General features: G+C 39.5%; 1 protein-coding gene across 1 annotated transcript in view; it reads right to left on the minus strand.

The window, feature by feature from the left end:
- Positions 1-27,670, minus strand: part of SPATA18 (spermatogenesis associated 18) — a 460,841-nt gene that overhangs the window by 14,684 nt on the left and 418,487 nt on the right. Inside the window, exon 12 of the mRNA XM_044055719.1 lies at positions 18,454-18,502. Coding sequence (XP_043911654.1) covers positions 18,454-18,502 — 49 coding nt within the window. The remainder of the gene's footprint in view (positions 1-18,453; positions 18,503-27,670) is intronic.

Below are 27,670 nucleotides of genomic sequence, written 5' to 3' on the forward strand. Positions count from 1 at the left end.
TATGTCTGTGAACATCCAATAAATGCAAGATTAATTTCCCCGTTTTGCAGGTTTGGGAGGAAGACTGAGAGATGAATGGCCTGGTTAAGAGAAAGCTCTGATACAACCTTGAGTATAAAGGTAAGATTAGTTCTTAGGATGACTGTCTTTATGGAAGATTAGAAAGGGCTTCTTGTACATGAGGACTTGCAACTCAGAGATGCATCTTGCAGAAGTCAAGCCTACCAGAAGAGTGGCTTTCCAGCTTATAATTTTGATGGGTGCAAAGGCAAGAGGCTTAAAAGGACACAGAGTCAGATGTTCTAAAACAAAGTTAATTTCCCAGTTATGGATGGGGTGCATCCTAAATGGTGTTAGGAACAAAATCCCCTTGAGGGACTGCTTCATGTGAGAATATGAGTAAGTGGAGGGGGGCTCAAACAGGCATGCAGAGATATCAAAGGCATGTACCCTAATGAAGGAGCAAGGTAAACCTTCTTTGTAAAGTCTGGATAGTTACTTGTTGCAAAGAAACTGCCTTAAGTAAAACTCCTTTATACTGGCACCAGATAGAAAACCTTTTCCACTTAGCAATGTATGATGTTCTGGTACATGGACTTTTGTCTTCTTTAAGAATCGATGTCACATCCACAATAAACTGATATCTTGTAGGAGTCTCATATTTCATATTAAAATGTATTCAAATTTGTTTTTTCTATTCTGTTCATAATAATAATTGCATATTGCCTCAACTGTCTATGGGATTCTCTGCCTTCTGTGATTACTCCATGTTTATGAATTGGTTCTGTTTTATTTTTATGTGAATCTCTTCACCTGGTTTGTCCCTACAAATGTTTTTTGTGACTAGTAAACAAACTAATAAATAAAGGAGAAGTCATTCAACCTGTGAGGTTCTGTGTTCTCAGATTTCAGTGAATGACAGACCCTTCAGTTTGAATGAGGAGGTCTACAGACCCTTGGCAATAATCTGGTCTTGAAATTGTTTTCAGTCTGGAAAGGTTATGACCAGTACATACCTTGAATAGATTCCTGTACCCACCACATTAGGGAAAATTAACTGAATAGATCTCTGTTGCATAAGGTCCTGAATCTGGTTGGGGATATGGTCTTTGTTGCTTTGGAACTGAAGGCATTCCTAAGAAAGAAGAAATCTTTCAAAGTTGTAAGATGTCGCCTTTCTTTATGGTTTGGAGCACACCCTTTGGATCTGGATGAACTGCTTTCATGAAATGGACAAAATGAAAGCCTTCTCCCTAGTTTCTGGGTGGGTTGAGGGAAAAGGGTTGGTTGTTGGGGTGGGATGTGAGAAGGGAAGGGAGGTGCTTGGAATAGTCACAGCTTCTCCCTACTGGGCCCTGGGTCCTTAGACCCCTATGTCTATTGTGAGAATCATGTTGTACATTTGATCCATCTTGATCATTTTTTCCTTTTGGAATGCTCCTCTTTGTCTTGTTTGGAAAGGAAGGCAAAGACGTAACAGAATCGTTTCTGTTGTATCTAGGTGGTGCGGAAAGATATAGCTCCTTGACAGACTTCATAGTCTTGCCCTTTTCATCCAGTCAATGAAACACTTTTTCAGCAAGAGGTCCAAACAGAAACTCCTTGTCTAAGGGTGTTTTATGAAGTTCATCTTTAACATGCTATGAGAGGGGCTGAATCCTCTGCAGGCATGTCTCCAAGTCACAGACACTGTAACAGCTGCCCTGTATGAAGCATCTGGAGCATCATAGCCTCATGTGAGTGAGTGTCTGGACAAGTGGAGGCCATTGGTGTTGAATTCCTTAGTGTTGACCCACTCCTGTGGGGAATCAAGGTCTATGAGCATGTAGAACTGGTAGTTGACAGCTCTCATAACCAGAGTAGCAGAACTGTATGCCTTCTTGCAAAATCATTTTAAGATCCTACTTTCCCTATCATTTGGCAAGGGGTTCTTGGATGCAGGCCCTGTGTTCCCCTTGGTGGAATTCAGATACACCACAGCTGGATTCACCAGTGTGTTCTTGTAAAGATGTCTGTGAGTGTCAAGCACCCTAAAGAAGCTGTCTGGCTTCCTTGGAGATGGGGGGTAGGGAATTAGACTGCAAAGATATGTCTGAGAACACATCTTCGAATACTACCTTGAGAAGATGACTCACTAAAGGCCTGGGTTCAGGTAGACTCAAAAGCCATCTGCACCTGTTCTGAGACAGAGAACTCTCTAGACTCCCATTTGATGTACTCATTCATTTTGTGAAGGTTTTTGCCAAAAGCCAGTTCCTCCTAGTCAGAATCACAGGAATCTCAGAGGATATGCCCTTTTTCCCTTTCCCCAAGGGAAGTCTCTGCAACAGGTTCCTTTTCTAAGCTGCTCAGATTTCATGACATCCATGCAATCATGCACAAATCTAATAAGTTCCTGTGGGGTGACCTGAGCTGTGAAGCTGGCAACTCAGACAGTGAAGGCTGGGGAAACCCTGGATTCCACTTTGGGTTGAGACTCTTTGGCTTGGTGCACAGCAAGGCCTCAGGGTGGGATGAGTGGCCACATCCTCAGACTGGCTATCAGGAAGATCTTCCTTAGCTACTACAACAGGGATTCCATCCTCTCCGTCAATAACCAAGGAACATAAATCAGAAACTTGGATCTACAAAGTGTTCTCAGACCAGGCCATCACCAGCTTAGTTCCAATTTATGAGGGTGTGGAATGAGTTGAATACATGGCAGCCTCCACAGGGGTCATGCCAGAGGACATGGGCCCACTAGTCATTAGTATAGGGGGCTGAAAATTTGCCTTGACTGAATCAACAATTTCAAGCCACAGTGCAGAGTTAGACAGGGCGGCCACAGTGGTGCAGCGGTTAGCGTTGTCACCTCACAGCAAGAGGTTCTCCAGTTTGATTCTCAGCTGGGGTGCCTTCTGTGCAGAGTCTGCATGTCCTCCCTGTGGTCGTGTGAGTTTCCTCCAGGTGCTCCGGTTTCCTCCCACATCCCAAAGACATGTAGTAGGTGGATTGGACACTTTAAATTGGCCCTAGGTGTGAGTGTGTGCATATGTGTGCCTTCTGTGGAAGGCTGGGCGCCGGGCTGGCAACTTGACACCGTAAAACTCCACTGCCAATCATGAGCGGACAGATGATCCACTGTGACAACCCCTAACCGGGAAAAGCCGAAAGAAGAAGTGGAGAGTTAGACAGCTCAAAGGTGTTGTTAGCCTCCCTAACAGTCTTCTCCTTTAAACATTAACCTTTGCATTTTTTCTGCCTGGAGACCAGTGGATAACATTTTTTCAGGATATCTGCCTGGAGACCAGTGGATAACATTGCGATCAAAGGCCCAATATTACTTTTTTTTTTTTTTTAACATTTTGTTAACTGGGAAAGTCTGACTTGGAACAAAGCCAATTTTCAGTGGATGCCTGGGGAGAAACACTCCAGACGCATGTCTTTGTAATGTGGGAGGAAACCGGAGTATCCAGAGGAAACCCACACAAATGCAGGGAGGACATGCAGACTCCAAACAGAAGGCACTCCAGCTCAGAATTGAACCAGAGAACCTCTTTGCTGTGAGGCAACAACTTTACTGCTGCACCACTGTACAGTCTAAGGTATCTACTGATAGAGTCAGCCCTATGCTGAATAGTCATATTGTTAAAATAGGCACACAAACATGACAATTAGGGGTGTCATGCTCAAGGCATAAGCAAAACAAGCAATAGGAATGAAAACCTCTATGTAGAATTTGTTTTCCACATGTGAGACAGTTACGACATTAACTAACATTAATCAGAAACAACTCCCAATAAGGAAATAAGAAAAGGTTCACCTACAAGTTACTTAATTGTAATGTCTATCTGGTCTCAGGCCTGACAGACAAACTGACACTGCAACTGAAAGCATTCTGTATTGAATGACATGATATAAGAAAGAACTGAATACGGTATCAGCTAATGACTCCTTTATACCACTGAAGTCCTCATGTCAGGCAAAAAGGGCATCTGCTGACTGGGAGATGGTAAAATTCTCTGGTATTTTGCCAAACTGCAGACTTCAGCAGGCATTGGCAAGGATTTCCTAGACTCAGTACTGCAACTGTTACTATGATGAGCACCTATCTTTCTTAAATAAGACATCTTTATTTGAGTGAGCCAATACGAAGTATTTCCAAGCGACACAAGGGAAATGTAGGAGGGGGCAGAAGGCATTACATGGAGTGGAATGGGGCTTTCAACACAAATTGCCCTGAAAAATACATTTATCAAAAGATACTTTGTCCCCCGGATACAGGTTCAAAACAGTTCATGTCTGGCAAAGGTATTGACTGATAACCAATTAAACACTGGCAGAGTTATTTGCAGTGGGTACATTTCTGAAATAAAAAGAGTTTGCTCAGCTATCCGCCTAGTAGACTGATGTTTAATTTCTTTACTATTGACCTTTTTGACTAGCTTTGCTCACTGCATATAATTGGCCAGATTTCAATGTACTTTTATGCATTATAGTGAATTTAGAAATAATTCTGAAATACTTTAATTTCACTATCTACAGACTGCCTTCATAGCTGCATATTGAATTTTAATAAGTTAATTTTTAACATAATTTATTATAGTATCTGATGCAATATTGGAAGATTATAGTTTTTCTTTTACACAGAAATACATACCAAGGGATTTATTAACAGCCCCAATATGAGACGAATGCCTTGCACCAAAAAGACTAAAAAGATCCTGCTCCAGTAATGTGGTATTTTGTGATTCAAATATAAAATAGCAACAATGAAGAATGACTTAAGTATGGGCTAATTTGCATGTCCCTTAACTGAATTATCTACTGCAAAGTGCAGATCAGTATTTAACAATGTAGGGTAACTACTGTACTGGAGGCAGCATTGTTGAAGCAAAGGTATCCTACCTCAGTCACTCTTGCACACAGAAACACACATACTCACATACACACCATGTACTCCATTCCTTTTCCTGTTGCCAGATCACTGACAATGTCACCTGTTTCCTTGCCTACATAATTCATAGATAATTACAGTTCTTTCATCAATACCAGACATTCAAGTTTTATACTTCATATCCTTCAGTAAAATGCAATGCATGTTAGGGCACAAGCTTATGAAGCTGGAAGGTACACTTAATGTGACCCATCCTTCTCCCTCTTATGACAAGAAATGCTGCAGGCATATATTAGATTCCAAACACAGCTTATCTGTGTCAGCAATCAACAAAATATGTTTTAAGACACAAACGGCTCCAGAGATTTCTTCAGCTATATAGAGACACACACACACACACACACACACACACATATATATATATATATATATATATATATATATATATATATATATATATATATATATATACATACATACATACACATATACATATTACACACGGAGACACATATACATAAATGTGTGTGTGTGTTTATGTGTGTGTGTGTGAGTGTATGTATATTATACCGCACACCTACACTGTATAAATAATAGCACTAAATGTAAACATAAATGCATAAATAACAGTACCTTATGTATCACAGCATCATTCTGCAGCAGCTACACAGTTAAATTGATAAACTTAACACTTTTCTGGGAAATGAGTGCAGATCTCCTGATGGTTGCTATCAATTTAGGATTATATCTCAAAAAATGGTTTATACCTCCTAGGAAAATTCTTAGATGACTAATTCATGTTATTTAGCTATGATGGACAGGGCACACTTGGTTATTTGAGATGCACTCACCTTTGTGTAAAGGATGCCATTTTTGTGTTTCTATAAATCTGTTGCAGTACTAGTATATGTTCATTGATAGAAAAGGTCATTTTTATAGAGCAACCAAAATGTTCTTTTTACTTCTGATGAAGTGCCAACTCAATACAGACATGCAAAATGCATATGTAAAGAAGCTGAGGCTAAAGTGTATTGTCAGCTTCCACAGTGAAATACTAGTACAAGCCTGCATTTGGCGCCTACATGTAAGAAAAATATCTTACCCCTCCCCTTTCCCTTGGCTGTTGTTAGTAAAATCTTCATAAAATTATTCTTAGAGCCTCAAGTATATATTGCACATAAAACTGCCATTCCACCCTTATGAACTTACATGTTACTCGAAGTTGAATGTGGCAAGTCCGTATCCTGTTAGTGCAGAAGTTGTTGCTTTGCGGTATTTTTTCAATGTCACTTTTAGAGGGAGAAACATATGAGTTTTTATGTCTGATGCAACAAACTCCATAGTGATAAAGCAGATAAGTTCTGTATAAGTATTAGATGCTCCACTCTAAATATTAATTATATGCCGACCCTTATGAAAACCAAAGTATCTCTGTAGATTGTCACAGTGCAATTCTGTGTAAGTTAACATTTGCTACCCCTGTGTGTGAAACAATATCTCAAACACCCTATGACGGCTTCTAAAAGAGTCTTTAATATGATGTGATTGTTATATAAAGAATCATCTGTCATATTCACGTAATGAAATCAGCCTCTGACGTATTATTTTGTGACCCCAGTATTCTTCATGAAATTTCAGCACAATATATTAAAGTACATTCAAAACTTCTGTCCCACTTAAACGCAGCAAATATATTGCCTCTCCACTGAAAATACCTTTTGATGTCTGATCCCTGGTTTTATTAGGTATTCCTCAATCCTGTAAGGCTGTTACAATATAATAAGGAAACTCAGTCATCCTCCCACACAGTAAAATAACTGTTTCTCCACTGAAAGCAGCATTTTCGACTCTCTAGCACCCTGGATCTTATCAGGAAATTCTCAGTATGGTATGCTTGTTACAATACAGTACCAGTCTTTGTCTCACCTACACACAGTAAATCATACATTTCCTGATGCCTGGGCAACATTTTCCCAACTCACGCACCACACGTATTAATTCCTCAAATTTCCTTCTACCTGCTTATTTTATTTTTGTTTTATTACTAAAACAAATAAATAAATAGCTGTTGATGGTAATGTATGTTGTTAAAGCTGTCCACAAATGTAACAATTTTAAATCCTACCAATTTTCATTAAAAGTTGTGTGAAAAAAAAAAAAGAGTTTGGACAAGAAAGAACAGAGCAGTAGTATTCAGTGCTTACTCTGTGCTCCCTACCTGAAACTCTGATCAGTATTTTATTTAAAGCAATTATGGGTTTATTGTGGGTAATGCATGCTCTGACAAAATTGCCCGTATATTTAATCACCTGTTTTCCTGCAAGTGCTGATTTTAATTAAGAAAATATGTAAATAGACAACAGTGGAAAATGTACACAGCGTGTCTACTCTTGTTTGTGACCTTGCAAAAACGTATGGGAGATCATTGCTAAACATTAATATAAGTTGTATCTGAGCAACTGATATCAGTGCTTAAGCAACACAGGAGCAGGCCATACAGTGGCTAGGAATTACCTATTATTATGTGGCAGGAAAAGAAGGGTGTCTAACTATATATATATATATATATATATATATATATATATATATATATATATATATATATATATATATATATATACCTACAAGATAAGTCATTGCATGCAGTCTCACTGATGGTTTTTAGTCTGGATTATTTTAATTAGTTAAGATTAATGATTTAATTAGTGCATTAACTATTCTAACAAGATGTTTAACCCTAAAATAATCTGGAAGTTGCTTATTATTTATTAGTTTTGTATGTAAGTTCTTTTACTACATAAAAGGGACTGATATGTGCAGCACTGTGGAACCTAGCTATGTTTGCTTCATCATGTCTGCTTTGGAAGCCCATAATATTTTAATATTAACAATGCTTTTATTAGTAACTGTGTGTCACGCATTTTATAGAGGATATTATGACTTCATTGACAGGATCGGAGAAACAAATGCTAGAATTTGATTATATGAATACCATGAATGAAAACATATGAAATAAATTATATTTCTGGATATTCAATTACCTATAAGGATAAACTATTTCAACACCAGTCTGTACTCAAAACCAACTGATGTCAGTACTATATTAGATGTGGTTAACTGTCACAATAAACATGATGTAATTTACCAGGGGTTCAGAATAAACAGGCTAGGATGCAGACATCCTCTGACTGCAATTATGATATGGTAGTTGCCTTGTTAAGTAACAAACTCAAACAAGGTAGAATGTAATAAACACTTTGTCAAGAGAACAAGAAATGCATAAAGGTTGTGTATTACCAGACAATAAGTCTAAGCATGAAAACAGTTAAATTAGACTTATAACTAATTATGCATCAGGTGCTTTCGGGGGGTATCACTGATTGTCTGCACCAACAGGAAACATTCTAACTGGTGACAGTTCTGTAGGAGCACTTCACAAGTTAAATGTAGTGCATGGAGCACTGAAAAAAGGATAAGCTTGTTAAGCACCTTTCTGGCAGCAGAAAGCTGTTAAAAAGCCTTTGTTGAATGACTCTATGAAATGTTAAGATTGCATCTCCCACTACAAATTAATAGCAGACAATGCCAGTCAGTAAACAAGGTGGCAGAAGGTAAAACAGACCCCCATTCAAGTCATAGCTAGTCATGGATCATGATGCACACAAGGCCTACTTGACCAAACTGGAGTCAATACAAATATTGCCAAACACTCTGGTCATGGGGAATTTCAATTATCCCACTATCAAATGGGAAATCTACTCTAGCCCTAACTCACTAGCGCAAAAGTTCCTTAACTTTGCTAATTCAAATGTCCTGGAACAACCCTCCCAAACCTCAACAAGGGGAACAAACATACTAAATGTGGTCCTCACTAACATGACAAACAGAGGCACCGCCGCAACTATTGGGTTCTCATTATTTAAATTTGACCTGAAATCAGTCATCTTCAAACTGGCACTAACACCAGAACTCACAAAGGGCAAAATCAGACTAAATAATTTCATCAAAGCAAACTATACCCTCCTAGGGGAAGGTAGAAATGCATTCCAAGCACCACCTCCACCTGGAAGTGGTAACTACACCAAAGCTTACACTATAGCCCTTTACAATCACTTGTATAAATGTATAGACTCAGCTGTTCCAGAGAGAATCAAAGCCAGAGCCCCAAGTAAAAAAAAAAAAAAAAGCTGCCCTGGTGGACATCCATTATCAAGAATCGTTACAACAATTGCAAAAAGTTGCTGTTTAAGAAAACTACGGCAAAGCCACAATAGAAACGCACCCTCCTCAGTGTAAACAGACAAATAAGACAACATGTTAAATCCTCTAAGGGTAACTTTGAGAAAAACTTAGCAATCAAAGCCAAGGATAGTCATAAGGCCTTTTACAGCTACATATGTAGCTTAAAAGGTAGGACCCAAGCATGTGCCGAACTAGTGACTAACGGTATCACACACACACTGATCCTGCAGAGATAGCAAACCTGCTAGCAGACAGATTTGGTGAAATTGTCACTCCCTTATCCCCTCCAAACTTATCACAAACCGTGCCCCCAGCTTCCCCCCACCCTACATATCTGAAGAGCAGGTCATTAAAGCCTTGTTTAAGGAAAAAAACACAGCCTCTGTGTGACCAAACGGCATCCAGGCTGTCTTCTAAACAAACTAGAACATGAACTAGCATTGTCATTAAGTACCCTATTCAATCTCAGCCTAACCACTGGCTTTGTTCCTGCAGAATGGAGAACAGCAGTAGTTATCCCCCCTCTACAAAGGTGGCTTAGCAACAGACCCAGGGAATTATAGACCCATAAGTCTAACCAGCCTCATCTGTAAAACCATGGAATGCATCATCGTGGACTCATAAATAAAGACATAAGCAACCTCCAAACCCTGTATCTGACCCAATTTGGATTCATCAAGGGCAGATCCTGCCTGTTAAACCTGGTGTGTTTCTTTGAAAATGTAACCAGGGCCATTGACGAGGGCAAATTTGTGCACACAGCATACCTCAACTTGGCAAAGGCCTTTGACACAATCCCGCACTCAGGCATTACCAACAAACTTAACAAACTGAATGTAAACTCCTTTGTTATAAGATGGGTTGCCAACTGGCTCACAACCTGGTTATATATTATCAAAGTGGGTGACTCCACATCAACCAGCAGACCTGTCACCAGTGGGTTGCCACAAAGGTCAGTGCTTGGGCCCCTACTGTTTGGTATATACTTCTCAGAAGTTCAGGCCAAAACTAACAGGCTATGGCTGACCACGTTTGCAGATGAATGCAAACTGGGTGCAATTACTGAATAAGTTTTCTGAGAGTTTTGTGATCAGGACCCTTTGGAGATGGGTAAAATGTGCCAAGTAATTCAATGACTGTATAGCAAAGGTCATTGAAGCATAAACCCGCTTCCCTAGTCTGTCCATCGTCTTAGACTCCCTGTTTGGAGGATGGACAACAGGACTCTCCACAGAGAGTTCTTTCCTTGTGGCCACCACCACCCAAAAGATTTATTGCCACTCCATCAATATAGAAGGCCGAGGGTATAAATGAGAAAATGTTCATCGCTTTGAGAGCTTTCTAATGATGTCTTCAAAGACTGGGTTGCACATTGCTGTTTTGTTATACTGCACAAGACATGCAAATTGTTATGCATACATTATTTTCACAGTATTTCAAAACAACAGCACAAGAGCATGCATGTTAGATGGCATGTACCAGTGACAAACATATGTGTCTTAAAGTACATAAGACTGCAGCAGCTGTATGCCTAGATTATATAGCTTTTATGATATTCATTCTAATATGACGTTATTGCTAATACTCATCATTGCTTTAGCAAACATACATGTATATCCTTGTGTGTGTTCATGTTACTTCCATGTTTTAGAGACCTTTTTATTAACATCTACTGTCTTCAAGTTACACAACAGGTTTTAGGAAAATATTTGACTAATATCTTCTGCTTGCATAGGCCCTCCAACATGATACCACCATAGTCCATTTTTACATAACTGATGTCAATACTAAAAATATTTCATATTTTGTATTTCTGCAAACACTTTTTAATAGCTCAAGCCCTAAACACTTCTCTTTCATGTTTTCAATATATATGCATACCACATCATGTCAGCTTGTAAATACTCTCTACTATCTAATCTAAAGTTCATGAAATATTAATATTAATAGCTTTTACATAAAATAAACCATTATATCTTGGGACGTGCTTATTTCATACTATCATTTTTGTCTACTACCCACTGCTTGCATAGTCCCCAAAAAGCCCTCCATTTTTCATTATTAATGGAGATATAGACCACATTTTTTTTATTTTTCATAATTATTCACAAACACTTCAATAACAACCCGTGTACACTCACAGTGATAGCCTTTTTGTGCACATACACCAAATGATGCCACCCTGCAGAGGTGACCCTGACTGGTAAGGATGATGGCACCATTCTTACAGTAATGACTATTCTCACCAGGCAAATATTGCTAATGTTTACAACTAGCAGACTCAAAAAATGCGCAGATCAGGACAGATTATCATCCTTGTTCTTCTGTTTCCTTTAGCTACCATCCTACATATGCTTGCCCGTCCATTTATAATCTTGCTTCCAATTCCCTTACTGAATTCTGAATGCAAATATGTCAAAACATAGCATATTTTATGGGGTTTTTTTTTTCAATTTTCAATACAAAAATATTCCAAACAGGGTCAAGGCTGAGTCTACCATGGCTTTAGCTTCATCTGTGTTTTTATGAAAGGTTTAGATTCTAAATGTATTTTAGAAGTACCAACATAGCCCTCTGTGCACATGTTTACAAAGCACTATAAACTAGATTCCTCCTCAAGATCTAGGCCAGGCTTTGCTAGGGCCATTCTCCAGGGGCTCCTGGACTCTCATCCTTCTTTCTCCCAGTCTGTCTGAGCTATGCTAATCTACCCATATAGCTTAGGCTACTGCAACAGGAATCCTTATGAAGAGCACAATACAGTTAAATCTAAGTAAACTTACCATAACAATAAATGTTTGAACATTTAGTGCTGTAGTATCTGCTCCCTCCTTCCATATCTCTTATTTTTTGAATTTTTTTTTATGCTAGACTACGAACACTTATTTTTCATTTTCCTAGCATTGTCCTTCTCAGGGCTTTAGCCTTCCTCTCTTTGTTGGCATGAAAGCATTGAAGGGCTTGGTGCCCAAACCTCACTTTTAATCAGCTCAGCTTCAGCTAACGTTTTGAGTGCATGGAAGGTGTCCTGAAGCTTTGGAAACTGGCCAAATATTATACCCTTAGCAGAATATATCCCATATAGCTTAGACTACTGCAGCAGTGATCCTGATAAAGAATATACTTTGTTTCCTAATGATGAAACTATCATTCTTGAGATAGTAGCATTAATCTACAAATGTTGATAATTTTCTTACCTGAAAGAACAAACAAAGCTATGTAGATCAGCTTCTCTGCATGCTACCAACTTCCTTTCTATGTCAGTTTATACTAGTGCTGCTAAGTCCACTAATGTGCCATTAAACTATTAAAAGTACATTTGATTTTCTATAATTCTACACTAACAACCATAAATAGCTTATGGAATATACATCTCATACTGTGTCTGTCACAGTGCAGATGTGTTAAATCAAAGTGACTTGTACATGACACCTTGATCTCTAACAACACAGCAACAGTTCAGGAGATAGTACTACTAAAAGGGTAATATTGCTAATATTCATAACTGCTAGACAGTACTTTGTCTGTTTATCTATTGCTTTTTGCCACCAAGTGAAGGGTCCACTGACAGTCCACCTTGACTTTTGTGGTAACACTGTCTGAGTGGGTAACAGTGACAAAAATACATAAAATAAACAATATAGCTTTTCCCTTTTCAGATTGATGCAAACAATGGCAGTACTCCACCCTGACCACACCCATAGTGGGACACTGACATGTACCCAGACGTGTGAAGAAATCTAGAGTCAGCTTTCAGTACAGTGATGCATTACAGGTTGTTTAGAGTTTAAGTCACACTAATTGTCCAGGTAGAATGTGTATGCAAATTCTTACTGGAAAGTTGAAATAAATACTGACCACGGTAATGCACCGCATTATTTGTTGTTCCCAGTAACTAAAAGGCAAAGTAACTGTACAGCTGTACTGCATACATTAATCCTGAATGACTGGTTTGTTGTAAAGAAAACATACCAATTATAATAATTATATTACATTTTAGCATGTACTCAATAAGGACCTATTCAAGTTTGCATACACACAATTTCACACACACACACACACACACACACACACACACACACACACACACACACGCACACACACGCACACACACACACACACACACACACACACACATTGCACCTTTAAAATCTCTGCTGCAGATTTAATGAATAGTATGTGAGCCCAGCCACGATAGGCTAAGGCTTTGAAATGGCCGGTATCCGTCTGACTATATGAGTTGCTAACAAGCTGTGCTAGTGGAGCAGTGGTGGACAGCAGACTGTCATATACTGTATGGAATGGTATATACCACACATTGATACTTTAATTACTGTGAACTTTAGAGCTAGGCATCTGTGACTACAAGACAGACATCCCACAGGGATATGCTTCCATGTACATTATTTACTGCCTATAAATCCTTAAAAAACATTAAATGAAATAAAATAATAATTAGTAAGATACAATGAGTTATTTTACCCATATCTTACAATAGCCAGCTGATTTCCTGTCTAGGAGGAAGTTACATAGATCAATGTGGCTACTTTTAGGTTGTTTCTACTCAGTCTCACTACAGCAACCTGCAAGCTGCAAGTTCCTTGGGTAAAGCAGCTAACTTCTCAGTTTACTTTATTAGCTATTGCTGTTTCTAAAGTCCAAATGCAGAAATAAAAAATTAACAGCATGTCTTCATAATGCATGCCAGTGTCTGTGGTAAAAGTAAAGTAAACATATCACAGATACTGACTCTATGTGCCTGATGATGACATAATAGGGAGCAAAGAATCTGTGCCTCTTCAGGTACAGATCAGCACTATTTGCATCAGAAATATAAATCCATCCATCCATCCATCCATCCATCCTCAACCCCTTTATCCCATTTTGCACATGGGGTCTGGGTGCCGCTTCAACAGTGACAATCATTTTGAGCCAAGCCTTACATCACCAGGTGGCTAGCCCTGCCACAGCATCAGGAATATAAATGCAGCATAACAAATAGTGGAAGTCCTAAGCACTCAGAAAGTTGGTCTGCAACAGAAATGGAAAATGGTGCAATAGATTTGAAACACACTAAGATTATAACATACTCTAATAAAAAGTATTTTTCAAAGAAACTGCTGTACTGTAGCCAATAAATTCTCATCCAAATACAATGATACACAACTAAAATGAAATGCAGCAGACAGAATGTTACTTGTATTACACTGGGAAACAGACAGAATAAGCACTTTTAAAGTGCATATTTTGCCATTTTTCCAAAGGAATCCATAGTTTTAAATAATATACATACGTATCACTTGAAAAGGAACACAAAGAGCTCTGTTTGAGGCATGTCTGTGTGCTATTACTACTTTTTACCACTGCAGAAACTTTCCAATGAGTATTCTCATGAAGGAAAATGAGGAATGATTTTTTTTTTCTGATCAATAAGGGCATGAAGAACAAAAGACGACTCAGCCTTTTGATGAGTTTACTTGTGAGGGAATGAATGATTTAAAAATATGGAGGCCAGTGAAGTTTGAATACACTGTCCATTTCCACTGTTCATTCCCAAATAAAGCTTTGAATCCATGTCACTGCTATTTTCCACAGGCTACAAAGTTAGTAAAATTAAAATACTTTACACTAATCTGGCAGTCTGCCATGGACAATGGTACTACAGGAAAACACAAGGGATTTGTGCAGTGGGTATATGGATTTATTTTGCACTACGGCCAGTGAGACCTATATGGGGCACTAGATATTTTGAAATTGAGGATATAGTATACTGTGCCCTGGTCATAACCAAATCCCATGAAATGTGAACCGTAGCTATGCTGCTAGACCTGATACATAATAAATGGGGGGATTGAAAGAGGTAAAAATATGGGTTAGTGGATTCCCTCAGTGATCTGCTCTACAACCAAAGGAACATCACTCAACATATTTTACAAAGATTTTGTTCCTTTAGCTTCTTAGACATGTAAACACAAAAGCCTAACAATGAGCAATGAAAACTCCAAGGAATATACTATCACTAATTTGTCAGTAATCCAGGGAGCACAACAGCAATCTAATGTCTGAGTGCAGCATTTTGCTTGAGTGACTTTGCCAATAAGGAAACCAGTTAGGTTTGGGAATGTTACTGGCACATTCCCAGCACTGTCACCTAATCTTAGAACTCTATTTTTTCTATTCCTTGCTGACAGTGATCCTTGGATATTGGTACTTTCATTAGTTTTCACAAAGTCACGCCTGTCAGTAATTAGTGCTGGTAAAAACTGCAGATGCACATGAACTACAGCACCTGTTAATGTTTTTACAATCTTTTCTGCCCCCATTTACCTCCTTTACCATTCAGCTGCCATTCCCCAGTGGCCCATTAATTCCCCTCCTCGTTCTTGGTGATTTAAGAGAACAGGTACAGAATGTGAGTAGTACTGATCTCACACCATCACCCAACAGACAGAAGATTTGATCTTCTACTCTTAAACATCTCTCTCCCTCCCTCTCTCTCCCACTCCCTCTCTCTCTCTCTCTCCCTCTCTCTTTCTCTCTCGCCTCCCTCTCCCTCCCTCTCCCTCTCGCTCCCTCCCTTTCGCTCCCTCCATCTCGCTCCCTCCCTCTTGCTCCCTCCCTCTCCCTCGCTCCTTCCCTCTCGCTCCCTCTCTCCCCCTCCCTCTCCCTCCCTCTCTCCCCCTCCCTCTCGCTCCCTCTCGCTCTCTCCCTCTCTCTCCCATTCCGCACCTCATTCTTCATGATTTAAGAGAACAGGTACAAAATGTGCTCTCCCTCTCTCCCTCTCTCTCCCTCTCTCTCCCTCTCTCTCTCTCTCTCCCTCTCTCCCCTCTCTCTCTCTCCCTCCTCTCTCTCTCCCTCCCTCTCTCGTGCTCTCCCTCTCTCGTGCCCTCCCTCTCTCGTGCTCTCCCTCTCTCGTGCTCTCCCTCCTCTCTCTCTCCCTCTCGTGCTCTCTCTCCCTCCCTCTCTCTCCTTCCCTCCCTCCCTCTCTCTCTCCCTCCCTCCCTCTCTCTCCTTCCCTCTCTCCCTCCCTCCCTCTCTCCCTCTCCTCCCTCCCTCTCTCCCTCCCCCTTCTCCTTCCCTCTCCCTCCCTTTCTCTCCTTTCTCTCCTCTCCCCTCCCTCTTTCTCTCCCTCTCTTTCTCTGTCCCTCTCTCGCCTCTCTCTCACCCCTCTCTCCCTCTCCTCCCTCTCTCCTCCCTCTTCTCCCTCTCTCTCTTCCACCTCTCCCTCCCTCTCTCTCTCCCTGCCTCTCCCTCTTCTCCTCTCTCTCTCCATCTTCTCCCTCCCTCTTGCACTCCCTCTCTCTCTCTTCCTCCCTCTCTCCCTCCCTTTCTCTCCCTCTCTCCTTCCCTCTCTCCCTCCTGCTCTCCCTCTCTCTCCCTCCCTCTCACTCCCCCTCTCTCTTTCTCCCCCCTCTCTCCCTCTCCCTTCCTCCCTCTCCCCCTCTCCCTTCCTCCCTCTCCCCATCCCTCTCCCTCTCTCCCTCTCTCTCTCACCTTCCCTCTCTCTCTCTCTCCCTCTCCCTCCCTCTTTCTCTCCCTCTCTCTCCCTCCCTCTCTGTCTCCCTCTCCCTCTCTCCCTCCCTCCCTCTCCCTCTCTGCCTCCTTCCCTCTCTCCCTCCCTCCCTCTCTCCCTCTCACTCCCTCCCTCTCTCCCTCCCCCTTCCCCTTCCCTCTCCCTCCCTTTCTCTACCTCTCTCTCCCTCTCTCCCTCCCTCTCTCTCTCTCTCTCTCTCTCTCTCTCTTCCTCTCTCTCTCTCCCTCTCTCTCACTCCCCCTCTCCCTCTTCCTCCCTCTCTCTCCCTCCCTCTTATTCCCCCTCTCCCTTCTCTCTCCCTCCCTCTCTCTCCTTCCCTCTCTCTCCCTCCCTCCCTCACCCTCTCATTCCCTCCCTCTCTCCCTCTTCTCCCTCTCTCTCCCTCTTCTCCCTCCCTCTTGCTCTCCCTCTCTCTCTCTTCCTCTCTCCCTCCCTCTCTCCCTCTCTCCTTCCCTCTCTCCCTCTCCCTCCCTCTCTCTCTCTCTCCCTCTCTCTTTCTCTCCCTCTCTCTTTCTCCCTCCCTCTCTCCCTCTCCCTTCCTCCCTCTCCCCCTCTCCCTTCCTCCCTCTCCCCATCCCTCTCTCTCTCCCCCTCCCTCTCTCCCTCCCTCACCTCCTCTCTCTCCCTCCCTCTCCTCCTCTCTCCCTCTCTCTCCTCTCTCCTCTCTCCTCTCCTCTCTCCCTCCCTCTCCCCCTCTCTCTCCCCTCCCTCTCCCTCTCTCTCTCCTCTCCCTCTCCCTCTCTCCCTCCCTCTCTCTCTCTCTCCCTCTCCCTTCCTCCCTCTCTCCCTCTCTCTCTCTCTCCCTCTCTCTCTCCCTCTCTCCTCTCTTCCTCTCTCATCTCTCCCTTTTCTCTCTCTCCCTCTCCCTCTCCTCTCTCTCACTGCCTCCTCCCTCTCTCTCCTCTCCCTCCCTCTCCCTCCCTGCCTCTCTCTCCCTCTCCCTCCCTGCCTCTCTCTCCCTCTCCCTCCCTGCCTCTCTCTCCCTCTCCCTCCTCTCCCTCTCTCTCTCTCTTTTCCTCCCTCCTCTCCTCTCCTCTCTCTCTCCCTCCTCTCTCCCCCTCTCTCTCTCTCCCTCCCTCCCTTTCTTCCCCTCTCTCTCTCTCCCTCCCTCTCCTCTCTCTTCCTTTCCCTCTCTCTTTCTCTCCCTCTCTCTTTCTCTCCCTCTGTCTCCCTCCCTCTCCCTCCCTCTCTGTCCCCCTCTCCCTCCCTCTCTGTCTTCCTCTCTCTCTGTCTCCCTCTTTCCCTCTCCCTCCCTCCCTCTCTCTCTCTCTCTCCTGACCAGCAGGCATGGTGCAATGTCTGGCATGACTGGCTTTAGGCATCACAGTTGTGCCAGGCTAGGAAATGATGCTGTCCTTGGCACGCACATGTTCCCATGTCTTAACTTCTTACATGGATTAGATGCTTGTGGTCAATTACGTTTGTCTTAAATGCAGCATGACTAAACCCTCCCACTCATAATTATCTGCAGCCTACTTCTTCAGTACCACGCCATCAAGGGAACTTGGCTTGAGTGTGCTGTAGTCAGGGTTTTGCCCTATTATGTCATGCCTTATAGTTACTGCATACTGTTGTCTATTTGATTTCTTCACAAGTTAACTATCATAATTCTTCTCTATGGGACACCCTGTCCTGTTCTGAATTCCTCCTAAGTTCTATATTTAGTTTGATATACATTTACTAAAGTACCTTGCCATGTATAACAACTTTAGCACTAGTAACAAAGTCACCTACATGTATTTTAAGTTATGCATTCATACTGCAGCAAAGCTGGGGGCAAACGATATGATCTACTTACTTGGACTTAGATTTCTTCTACATGGAGAAGGGCTACGACTTCTTGAGGCCTGCAGCAACAAGACAACATAATTATAATATATCCAGCAGGTAACTTTCACTGCATTAGGTAAAAGATAAAATAGTACTTTTAAAGCAAATGTGTATAGTAGGTGAACACCTGAAAAATGTTCCCCTAATTTTGTGTCTAAGAAATTTCTTCCCTGGATCTCTCATATAAATAAGTATTTGGTTCATTAAATAACTTCTTTAAGAAAAGAACTTCAATGAATGTAACTCGAACTGAATGCAAAGCATCAGACAAAACACATAATTTGCCCCAAAATTATCATGTTGTAATCTTCGTAATAAATACAGTATAAATTATAGATTTAGTGCAGAAGATATGTTAATAAAGCACAGATTCAGTGCAGTACATATTTTAATAAAGCACAGATTTGGTACAGTAGATATTTTAATAAGGCATTGATTTGGTGCAGTATATATTTTAATAAAGCACAGATTTAGTGCAGTAGATATTTAATAAAGCACAGATTTGGTGCAGTAGATATTTAATAAATCACAGATTTGGTGCAGTAGATATGTTAATAAATTACAGATTTAGTGCAGAAGATATGGTAAAGCACAGATTTGGTGCAGCAGATATTTAATAAAGCACAGGTTTAGTGCAATAGATATTTAATAAAGCACAGATTTGGTGCAGCAGATATTTTAATAAAGCACAGAGTTAGTGCAGTAGATATTTTAATAAAGCACAGATTTAGTGCAGTAGGTATTTAATAAAACACAGATTTAGTGCAGTAGATATTTAATAAAGCACAGATTTAGTGCAGCAGATATTTTAATAAAACATAAAACTCCTAATCCAATGCTCCATATGAGTGAAAATAAGGCAGACCCTTCAGCATACTCTGACACTTCCATTAAATGAAATGATGCAGACAGATGGAGGCTGATTTACCGGTCAGACATAAACAGAGCACAAATGATGAAAGATATATAAATTACTACTAAACTCAGCTTTTCCTCCAAATATCTGCATTTGTCTTTTATGCTTTTCTTATACATGCCATTTAAATGAAGGCTACACCTTCACCTTCAAACTCCCATTAAAAGGAAAGGTAAATGTAATTTATTATGCAGTTTTGAACAAAGTCTTAACCTCTAAGCCACAGAATAATCAAAAGAAACAAAACTTTATCTGAAGAGCCTTTAAGGTTTAATTGCTATTACCACACAATAAATGGTTGTAATATCCAGGAAAGTGACTTGATTCCACTACATAACTTACTGAGATAAAGGTTGCATAATTGAAAACAATACAGTATATTACTTGGTAGTGTTGTTCACAGGTAGGACCGAAATAGTCTTTGAATACCTGGTAAAATATGATTGTGTTCAATCAGGTAGGTAGCCATGAAGAATGACTAGAAAGTAATAACAATGGAACAGAAGACAATGATTTAAGTGACGTGCAAGGCAAGTAGCTGATTGACTAGTGCAGTACATAAAGCATTTTTCAGCGGCACCAGGGACTGTAAGGCTGGACAGGGAGGAAGAGGAACTCATCATCTTCTCTATATGTGGGATGGAAGTGGGGTTCAGGTTCTATGAAGATGTCTCTCTCAATAAAAATAGTGCCATATTGACAGAGAAATGAATGACCTTGCTTATCTCTATCAAGGAGTGTGGTTACAGGCAAAGTCTGGCTTAGCAGAAATGAAGTGTACAATGGTTTGTCTATTGTATTGATGTTCCTTTGGAGCTTGATAAAAGGCTCCAAGAGTACGCAAGGCACAAGAAAGGAAAACCTCAAACCCTGGCATAAAGTAGATCAGTCACACCACCCCAACTCTCATTTCTATGAAGGAGCAAATGTTTTAGAGGCCATTGGTAGAGATGACCGAATATAATACCTACAAAAATGTGTGGGAGGTGGCACACAAAAATAAGCATGTAAGAGAGAGATATCAACAATGATCTATTGCAGGTGAGCTCATTCTTATGCAATAAAGCCTGTATTGCTTTAAGGTGTGGTCAATAAGTAATGATTGAAAACTTAACTTTTTTGCTTTATATGGCAGTAATATAATTAGCTCAAAATAGCCAGCATTGATTAAGGCAAAAAAAAAACAAAATAGTCTAATGAATGCATGGATTCCAGGTTGGATAAGGATGTAAATAATATAGATACAAAGGTTTTATGACCTTTCGCTTACTGCAAATAACTACATTAAGGACAGAATTGCTTAGGTGATATTACTCTCAAACCATAAAACACGTAGAGACTGTGCTCAAACGAAACCCATAAATCCAGAATAAAGTAAAGCACTGTAAAAGGAGTCCAACCAGTACCACGTTCAGGATATTTTAAACAGTAAACCCTTTAATGTAGACAAAATCAATAAAAACATTCACATACATTAACACTTAACTAAAATCACTGCATTTTCGTCTTTTTTATCACAAAGACTTCATCAGATGCAACAGAGTGAGTCAACCAAGGCTAGTCCTTTTATACCATGAATCTAATTAATTAACTAGTTAATTTTTTTTTAATTTTACCTATAACTATTCTTATGAGATGCTGCAGTACTTGGACATACTGATTTATAAAACAGGTTCAGGTTTTGGTTCTGAGATATATAGGAAAGACACTTTCTCTAATTCATACCTTCATTATGAAAGTGCACATCCTTTTCATTATAAAAAGAATATTGTAAAGGGTCAGCACATCTGTGCTAGTAGAATGACTCAGCAGATAAAGACTTTGAACAGGAATGCATTTTTTGAGGGTTTATTCAAGGAAAGTGGGTACCCTTCAAGGTTACTTTATGAGGTTAGAAAATAAGTTATGGTAGGAAGGAAGGAGAGATTTAAACCGATTATAGGTGATGGCATTTTAAAGGAAAGAAATGATGGTCCACTGACCAATAAAGAGGAAGACAGTTCTATTAAGGCTTTTGTAACAGAATAAAATAGATATGCAACTACTGTTAAAAACATAATACAGAAGAAATGGGATAAATTTATTAATTTAACAGAGCCTCCAAAAATACCTATTTCCAAAAAAAGCCTATAAAGATCATATACAAAAAAGCTTGTAATTTAAAAAAATTATTAGAAAAATAATATAATAGTAGGAAAGATAAAAATCCAAGAAAGAAAGGGAAGTTTAAATGTGGAAGTTGTTCCCAATGTGGATTCATTTTAATCAAAGAGGAAATATTTTTAAGTAGTAGGAATAGATGGATTCAAAGTTATAATTATTATAACTGCCATTTATTAGGTTTAGTTTATCTTGCAGTTTGTGGAGAATGTGAAGCTTTTTATGTAGGGAAAATTGAACGTAAGCTTAAAAAAAAGAATTTATGAGCATTATTATGATATATAAGCAAAAAATGAAAACAATGCTCTATTTAAACATTCTAAAGAATGTGAGAAATCTCGCTTCTCCTTTTTTGTACTTGAAAAATAATGTAAGAGGGGGACTATGGGAGGAAAAAAACTGAATACAGGAAACTATGGCAGCAGATCACCTTTCAGGCAAACTTATTCCCTGGGTTGAATGAGAATACTTCCATAGCCCCCCCCCCCCGTTAAAAATGAGGACAGCAAAATCGTGATATGTTAATATACATAAACTGAAACAAACCAAACCACAGCTCCAGGGGTTAAAGCCAATAGATATCCAGTAGTACCAAGTGGTAAAAATACGCCTAGATGTAAAATCCTTCTTTTATTAACGCATACAATTCCAGCAGGTAGACACGTTTTCGTTGCTGAATGCAACTTCATCAGATAAAGCAAGCAACTGAATACATGGTTTAAATACATAAATAATTAACCACCTGTAGTACCAATAACAAATTAAAGGACCAGGCCCTAAAAGTTCTATGTACTAAACAATATAACATTTTACACATGTTAAATAAGTAGTTTAATCTCCAAAAGGTTGACTGATATAAAAATATAAACATTGTGTGAACCACAAATAATACCACAATGCATAAAATCTAAGTTCTTAGAGGATAATCAAATTATAAATCATAAAAACAGAATTAAAACTTACTACAGAATATAATGTGTATAGTAATATATATATCTAAGCTATACTGGCCTTAAGTTTTAATATAGGCTTAATAGAGATGTAATCATTCAAGCCTGGTTTCTTGTTGGAGTCCAGAGAGATTTGCCAATAAGTCTCCCTTTGCTCCAACTTAGCCTGCCATGGTCCCCCCCTAGGGTCCTTATGTATACTTTCCAAGACGAAAAATTTGTATCTGGCTGTGGGACATATCAATGTATGTTTGTACAAAGCATTGTTGATGTTAGTTTTTTGTACATCATACATATGTTCGTAAATCCTACGCTTGAGAGTACGCTCCGTTTTGCCCACATAGTATGCCGGACATTGTGTGCATATAGCCAGATATACAACCCTTTGACTGTTACAGTTATAATATTCCCTGGCTTTAATAACTCTATTCAAAGCTGTAAGGGTGACTTGTTCATCCTGTATAATGTGGGAACATTGTGGACAGATCCCACATTTATAAGTACCCTTACGTGTACGTGCAGTTTTGTTCTGAATGGGACCATGTTCCAGTAAGCTTTTGATATTTTTCCCCCTACAATAAACTGTCCTCATTTCTTTGCCTTGCAAATTAGGCAGATCAGTAAATGCCATGAAGGCGTCCCACTCCTGTAGAATAATATCCCTAATATCACTTGAATTAGTACTATACTGTGTAATAAAAGCGTGCTGAAAGTCTATATTGTTTTCATATGTGTCCTGACTCTGTGGGGTAATCCCTATCCCTAAAATAGGAGTATACTTGTCTTTTCTGCCAGTCATGACTTGTTCTTTTATTTGATTAATAAAGTCCTCAGGATAACCCCTGTCCCGAAACATAGAACTCAGTTTATGACATTCCATTAAAAAGTCTTCGTCCTCTGATGTCATACGTGATATTCTGACGAATTGCCCCTTGACGATACCTCTTTTTTGGTGCAACGGGTGTAAACTTTTAAAGTGAATGTAGCTATTGGAAAAAGTGGGTTTTCTATGTACATTTGATTTAAACCCTCCCTGTGTGTTTACACTAAGCAGGACATCCAAATATTCTACCCTGTCATCATATATTTGGTACGTAAAAGTGAGAAAGTCCGTTGTGGAGGCTAGGTAGTCCATAAATTCCTGAATGTCACTATTGGACCCTGTCCAAAAAATACAGATATCATCCAGGAACCTATAGTAAGCTACCCAATGTTGTTTAAAAGTACTATTGAATACAAATTTACTTTCCCAAATAGAGAGGATAATGTCAGCATAAGTCGGGGCACAATTTGCCCCCATAGCAACCCCTGAAATTTGCTTGTAATATTCTCCACCAAAATGGATGAAGTTGTGGTGTAATACCAGTTTCATTAGATTCATAATCAGGAAATTGTCCCGAAGATCAGCTTTAGGGCAGGATGTAATTGCTTCATCCAACCATTGCAGACCTGTTTCATGTGGAATAACAGAAAACAGGTCCACAACATCAATGGTGAGAAATTTAATGTTCGGTACCATTAGGTCAGGGGTTATCTGTTTCAAAAATTCCCAAGAATCCTTGAGAAGATGAGTAGTTCTGGGCCATAGTTTCTTAAACTTATAGTCCAAGAATTTTGAAATAGTGGAAATCTTGGAGCCCTTGGCCGCTACTATAGGTCACAAGGGGGGTCTTGTGGGTTTTTGTGGACTTTGGGTACCCCAAAAATAGAAGGTACCTTAGGTTCTGCATTGTGTAAAAAGGCATAGACACCCTGATCAATCACTCCAGTATCCAGTAACTGTTTAATAGGTAGATCTATTTTTTTATAGGCTATATTGATCTCATTTAACGATACCGTAGTATATCTGGAAGAATTGTTGAGTATGTTAGTCATTTTCCCTTCGTATAGAACCTGATCCATGACAACCATCCCCCCTCCCTTGTCGGGTTCCATAATTCTAACGGTAGAGTCCCATCTCAACGATTCCAGGAGCTGTCTCTCAGGTAAAGTTAGGTTGGACACATATCTTTTCTGTATAGCATGGTTCCTGATCTTTTGTTCTATTCTCATTTCCAAATTTTTTAGTTGCGGGTGGAGTGGCGGGTTGAAAGTGCTAGTTCTATGCGGGATATCGTCCCTGATGAAATCCGTGTGACCCATAAGGTTCTCTAAGTTGAGCTTCCTAATAAAAAGTTTCAGGTCTACTATCACCTGAGTTACATCACTATACCTACTAGGGACATATTTAAGTCCCTTAGTGAATAGCTGAAAAAAAGTATCAGTAATCTCTAGGTGGCTATAATTATAAATAGAAAAGCCACCTGTTTTACATATGATGGAAGAAAATTCGGCCTCGTGAGGTACACTGCAATCCAACTCATTAGAACTTGTTCTAACCTGTATAGTGTCCCTTAATGCCTGTTCGTGTGATTCCTCATGTCCCCCCTGTATGGGGGACTTAAAGGAAAAAAAGACTGGGGTGTCTTTCTTTGGTTACGAATCCTTTCGGATCTCCTAGGTAATGGGTCAACTGCCCACTCTTCAAACCTATCCAAACCCTGTTCATGCTCCTCTATTGGCTGTCCAGAGAAGGATGCCGTTCTGTGATGTTTAGGATAATAAGTGGAAAGAGAAGGTGGCATAGGGTATTGGTGACCTTCACTGTATTCCCTAATGTCTCTCTGCAACTTTCTATATTTTCTTTTAGCAATAACTTCACATTTACCATCAATGTCCTGTCTGATCTTGTAATACTTATTTTTAGTTTCCTGTACTTGAAACAAAAGATCAGATGTTACTGCTTCATTATATTTTAAAATGTCTTTATCAAGTAGAAGAATCTCCTTTTCATTATTTCTTATAATGGCCTGTACGATAGCAAGCCCACAATTGTCAAAGGCATTTACAAGTTCTTTATGAAATTCACTGTCTTTAATAACATTGTTGGGATACTTGTGTATCCTAAGACCTTTAGGTACCAAACGTTTGTTAAGACACTCGTTTAAATACATATTGTCAAGGTTAAGTTTACGGTACCTATACAAGGAAGTCTCGAGTGCCGTCATAGAGTCCTGAAAGGTAGAAATCCTTTGATTCGCGTAGGTCGGGCTTCGAGGAGTAGTAAAAGAAGGTATGTCCTTGTACCATTCTTGAAAAGAGGAAACCGGTATATGATGAAACTGCGTTTCTCTTGAGGTCCCCGGACCTGTTTCATTGTCTTGTTGTAGAAGCCTTGGCGTTCTTTGAAAGTCCATAGTGTTAGTGTTACTTCCGGTGCCCGGAAGTGACATTCCGCTACCTTGTCTAGGACCAGTAGTAACCGGCACATCGTGACCATCCGGAATAGCGAGTGGAGTAGGCTTCAGTAGAACCTGCTGCAAACCCTTCCCTAAGGGCACCAAAATGTCAATTAACTCGCTCAGTTGGCCAGAAAGTTTGCGAATTTCACCCACTTCAGTGCGAAAAGAAGAAACACGGATATCGGCTATAGATGTTTCCCCCAATTCCTCCATGTGAACACAAAACCAAAAACGTAGAGAGGACAAGCTGGTAAAACACAAATGAAACAAACCAAACCACAGCTCCAGGGGTTAAAGCCAATAGATATCCAGTAGTACCAAGTGGTAAAAATACGCCTAGATGTAAAATCCTTCTTTTATTAACGCATACAATTCCAGCAGGTAGACACGTTTTCGTTGCTGAATGCAACTTCATCAGATAAAGCAAGCAACTGAATACATGGTTTAAATACATAAATAATTAACCACCTGTAGTACCAATAACAAATTAAAGGACCAGGCCCTAAAAGTTCTATGTACTAAACAATATAACATTTTACACATGTTAAATAAGTAGTTTAATCTCCAAAAGGTTGACTGATATAAAAATATAAACATTGTGTGAACCACAAATAATACCACAATGCATAAAATCTAAGTTCTTAGAGGATAATCAAATTATAAATCATAAAAACAGAATTAAAACTATTTATTCCCTGGGTTGAATGAGAATACTTCCATAGCCCCCCCCCCCCCCCGTTAAAAATGAGGACAGCAAAATTGTGATATGTTAATATACATAAACTAGTCACTAGATTCTTAAGTCAATATTTCTAATATATTTGTATGATTTTTAAGTGGTTGCCTATATTTTAAGTTTTAAAAAATGGCTTGTGGAGGAACATAGTTCTATAATAAATTCGGTTTTAATTTTTTTAAAGTCTAGTAATATGCAGTTTAGCCAGTAGAGAGAGCTGTTATATTAACATATAGTTAATAGGAATATAACTGAATAAGGTTTTATGGTTTTTATAGAAAGATTTTTATTTTAGTAAGAAAATTCTTTCACTACCTGTTTTAGTATTTATTTAATTATTTGAATAATTATTTAATTATATGGGCTAATGAAAGGAGACATATATTATAAAATGTATACATGGTTTCATTATTCTAAGGCTTAGATCGTTTATTGGGGAGATAATTAACAAATTAATTAATTAGATTCATGGTATAAAAGGACTAGCTTGGTTGACTCACTCTGTTGTATCTGATGACGTCTTTGTGATAAAAAAGACAAAAACGTGGTGATTTTAGTTAAGCGTTAATATATGTGGATGTTTTTATTGTTTTTTGTCTACATTAAAGGGTTTGCTGTTTAAAATATTTGCTGTTTAAAATATCCTGAACATGGTACTGGTTGGACTCCATTTACAGTGCTTTACTTTATTCTGGTGATATTACTCTCCTAAATCCAGTGAGGAACAGTCTTTAATAATAATTTATGGTTTGTAAACAGACAGAGGAGAAAAATGCTTTGAACTGACTCTCACAAAGGCTTCTCATTTAATGTTGGTAATATCAGATAGGGTGAGCATTCAGCGTAGTTATGAATGGTTTCAAATACTGAGACAGTCAAACAGAAAGGCCTGAAGGTATTGGTGGGAAAGGGTGGGAGGCACATGGACCAGGATTCAATTCAACATAATCATAGAGGATCAAAAAGACTGATTATAATACAACAGCATCAAGAGTGATGGGAAAGTAGAAGGGTGCAATAAAGAGACTCCTAAGCAGTGAAATGCCTCCAAAATATAAGCTAAAAGAACTAGTGAAAGCAATGAGTTATACGAGGGAGTGTGCTATCAAATTAAGTAGTGAAATTGTTTAATGTGAATTACA

The sequence above is a fragment of the Protopterus annectens genome, chromosome 14.part0, assembly GCF_019279795.1.
Source record: "Protopterus annectens isolate FY-2018-M chromosome 14.part0, PAN1.0, whole genome shotgun sequence".
Lineage (NCBI taxonomy): Eukaryota > Metazoa > Chordata > Ceratodontiformes > Protopteridae > Protopterus > Protopterus annectens.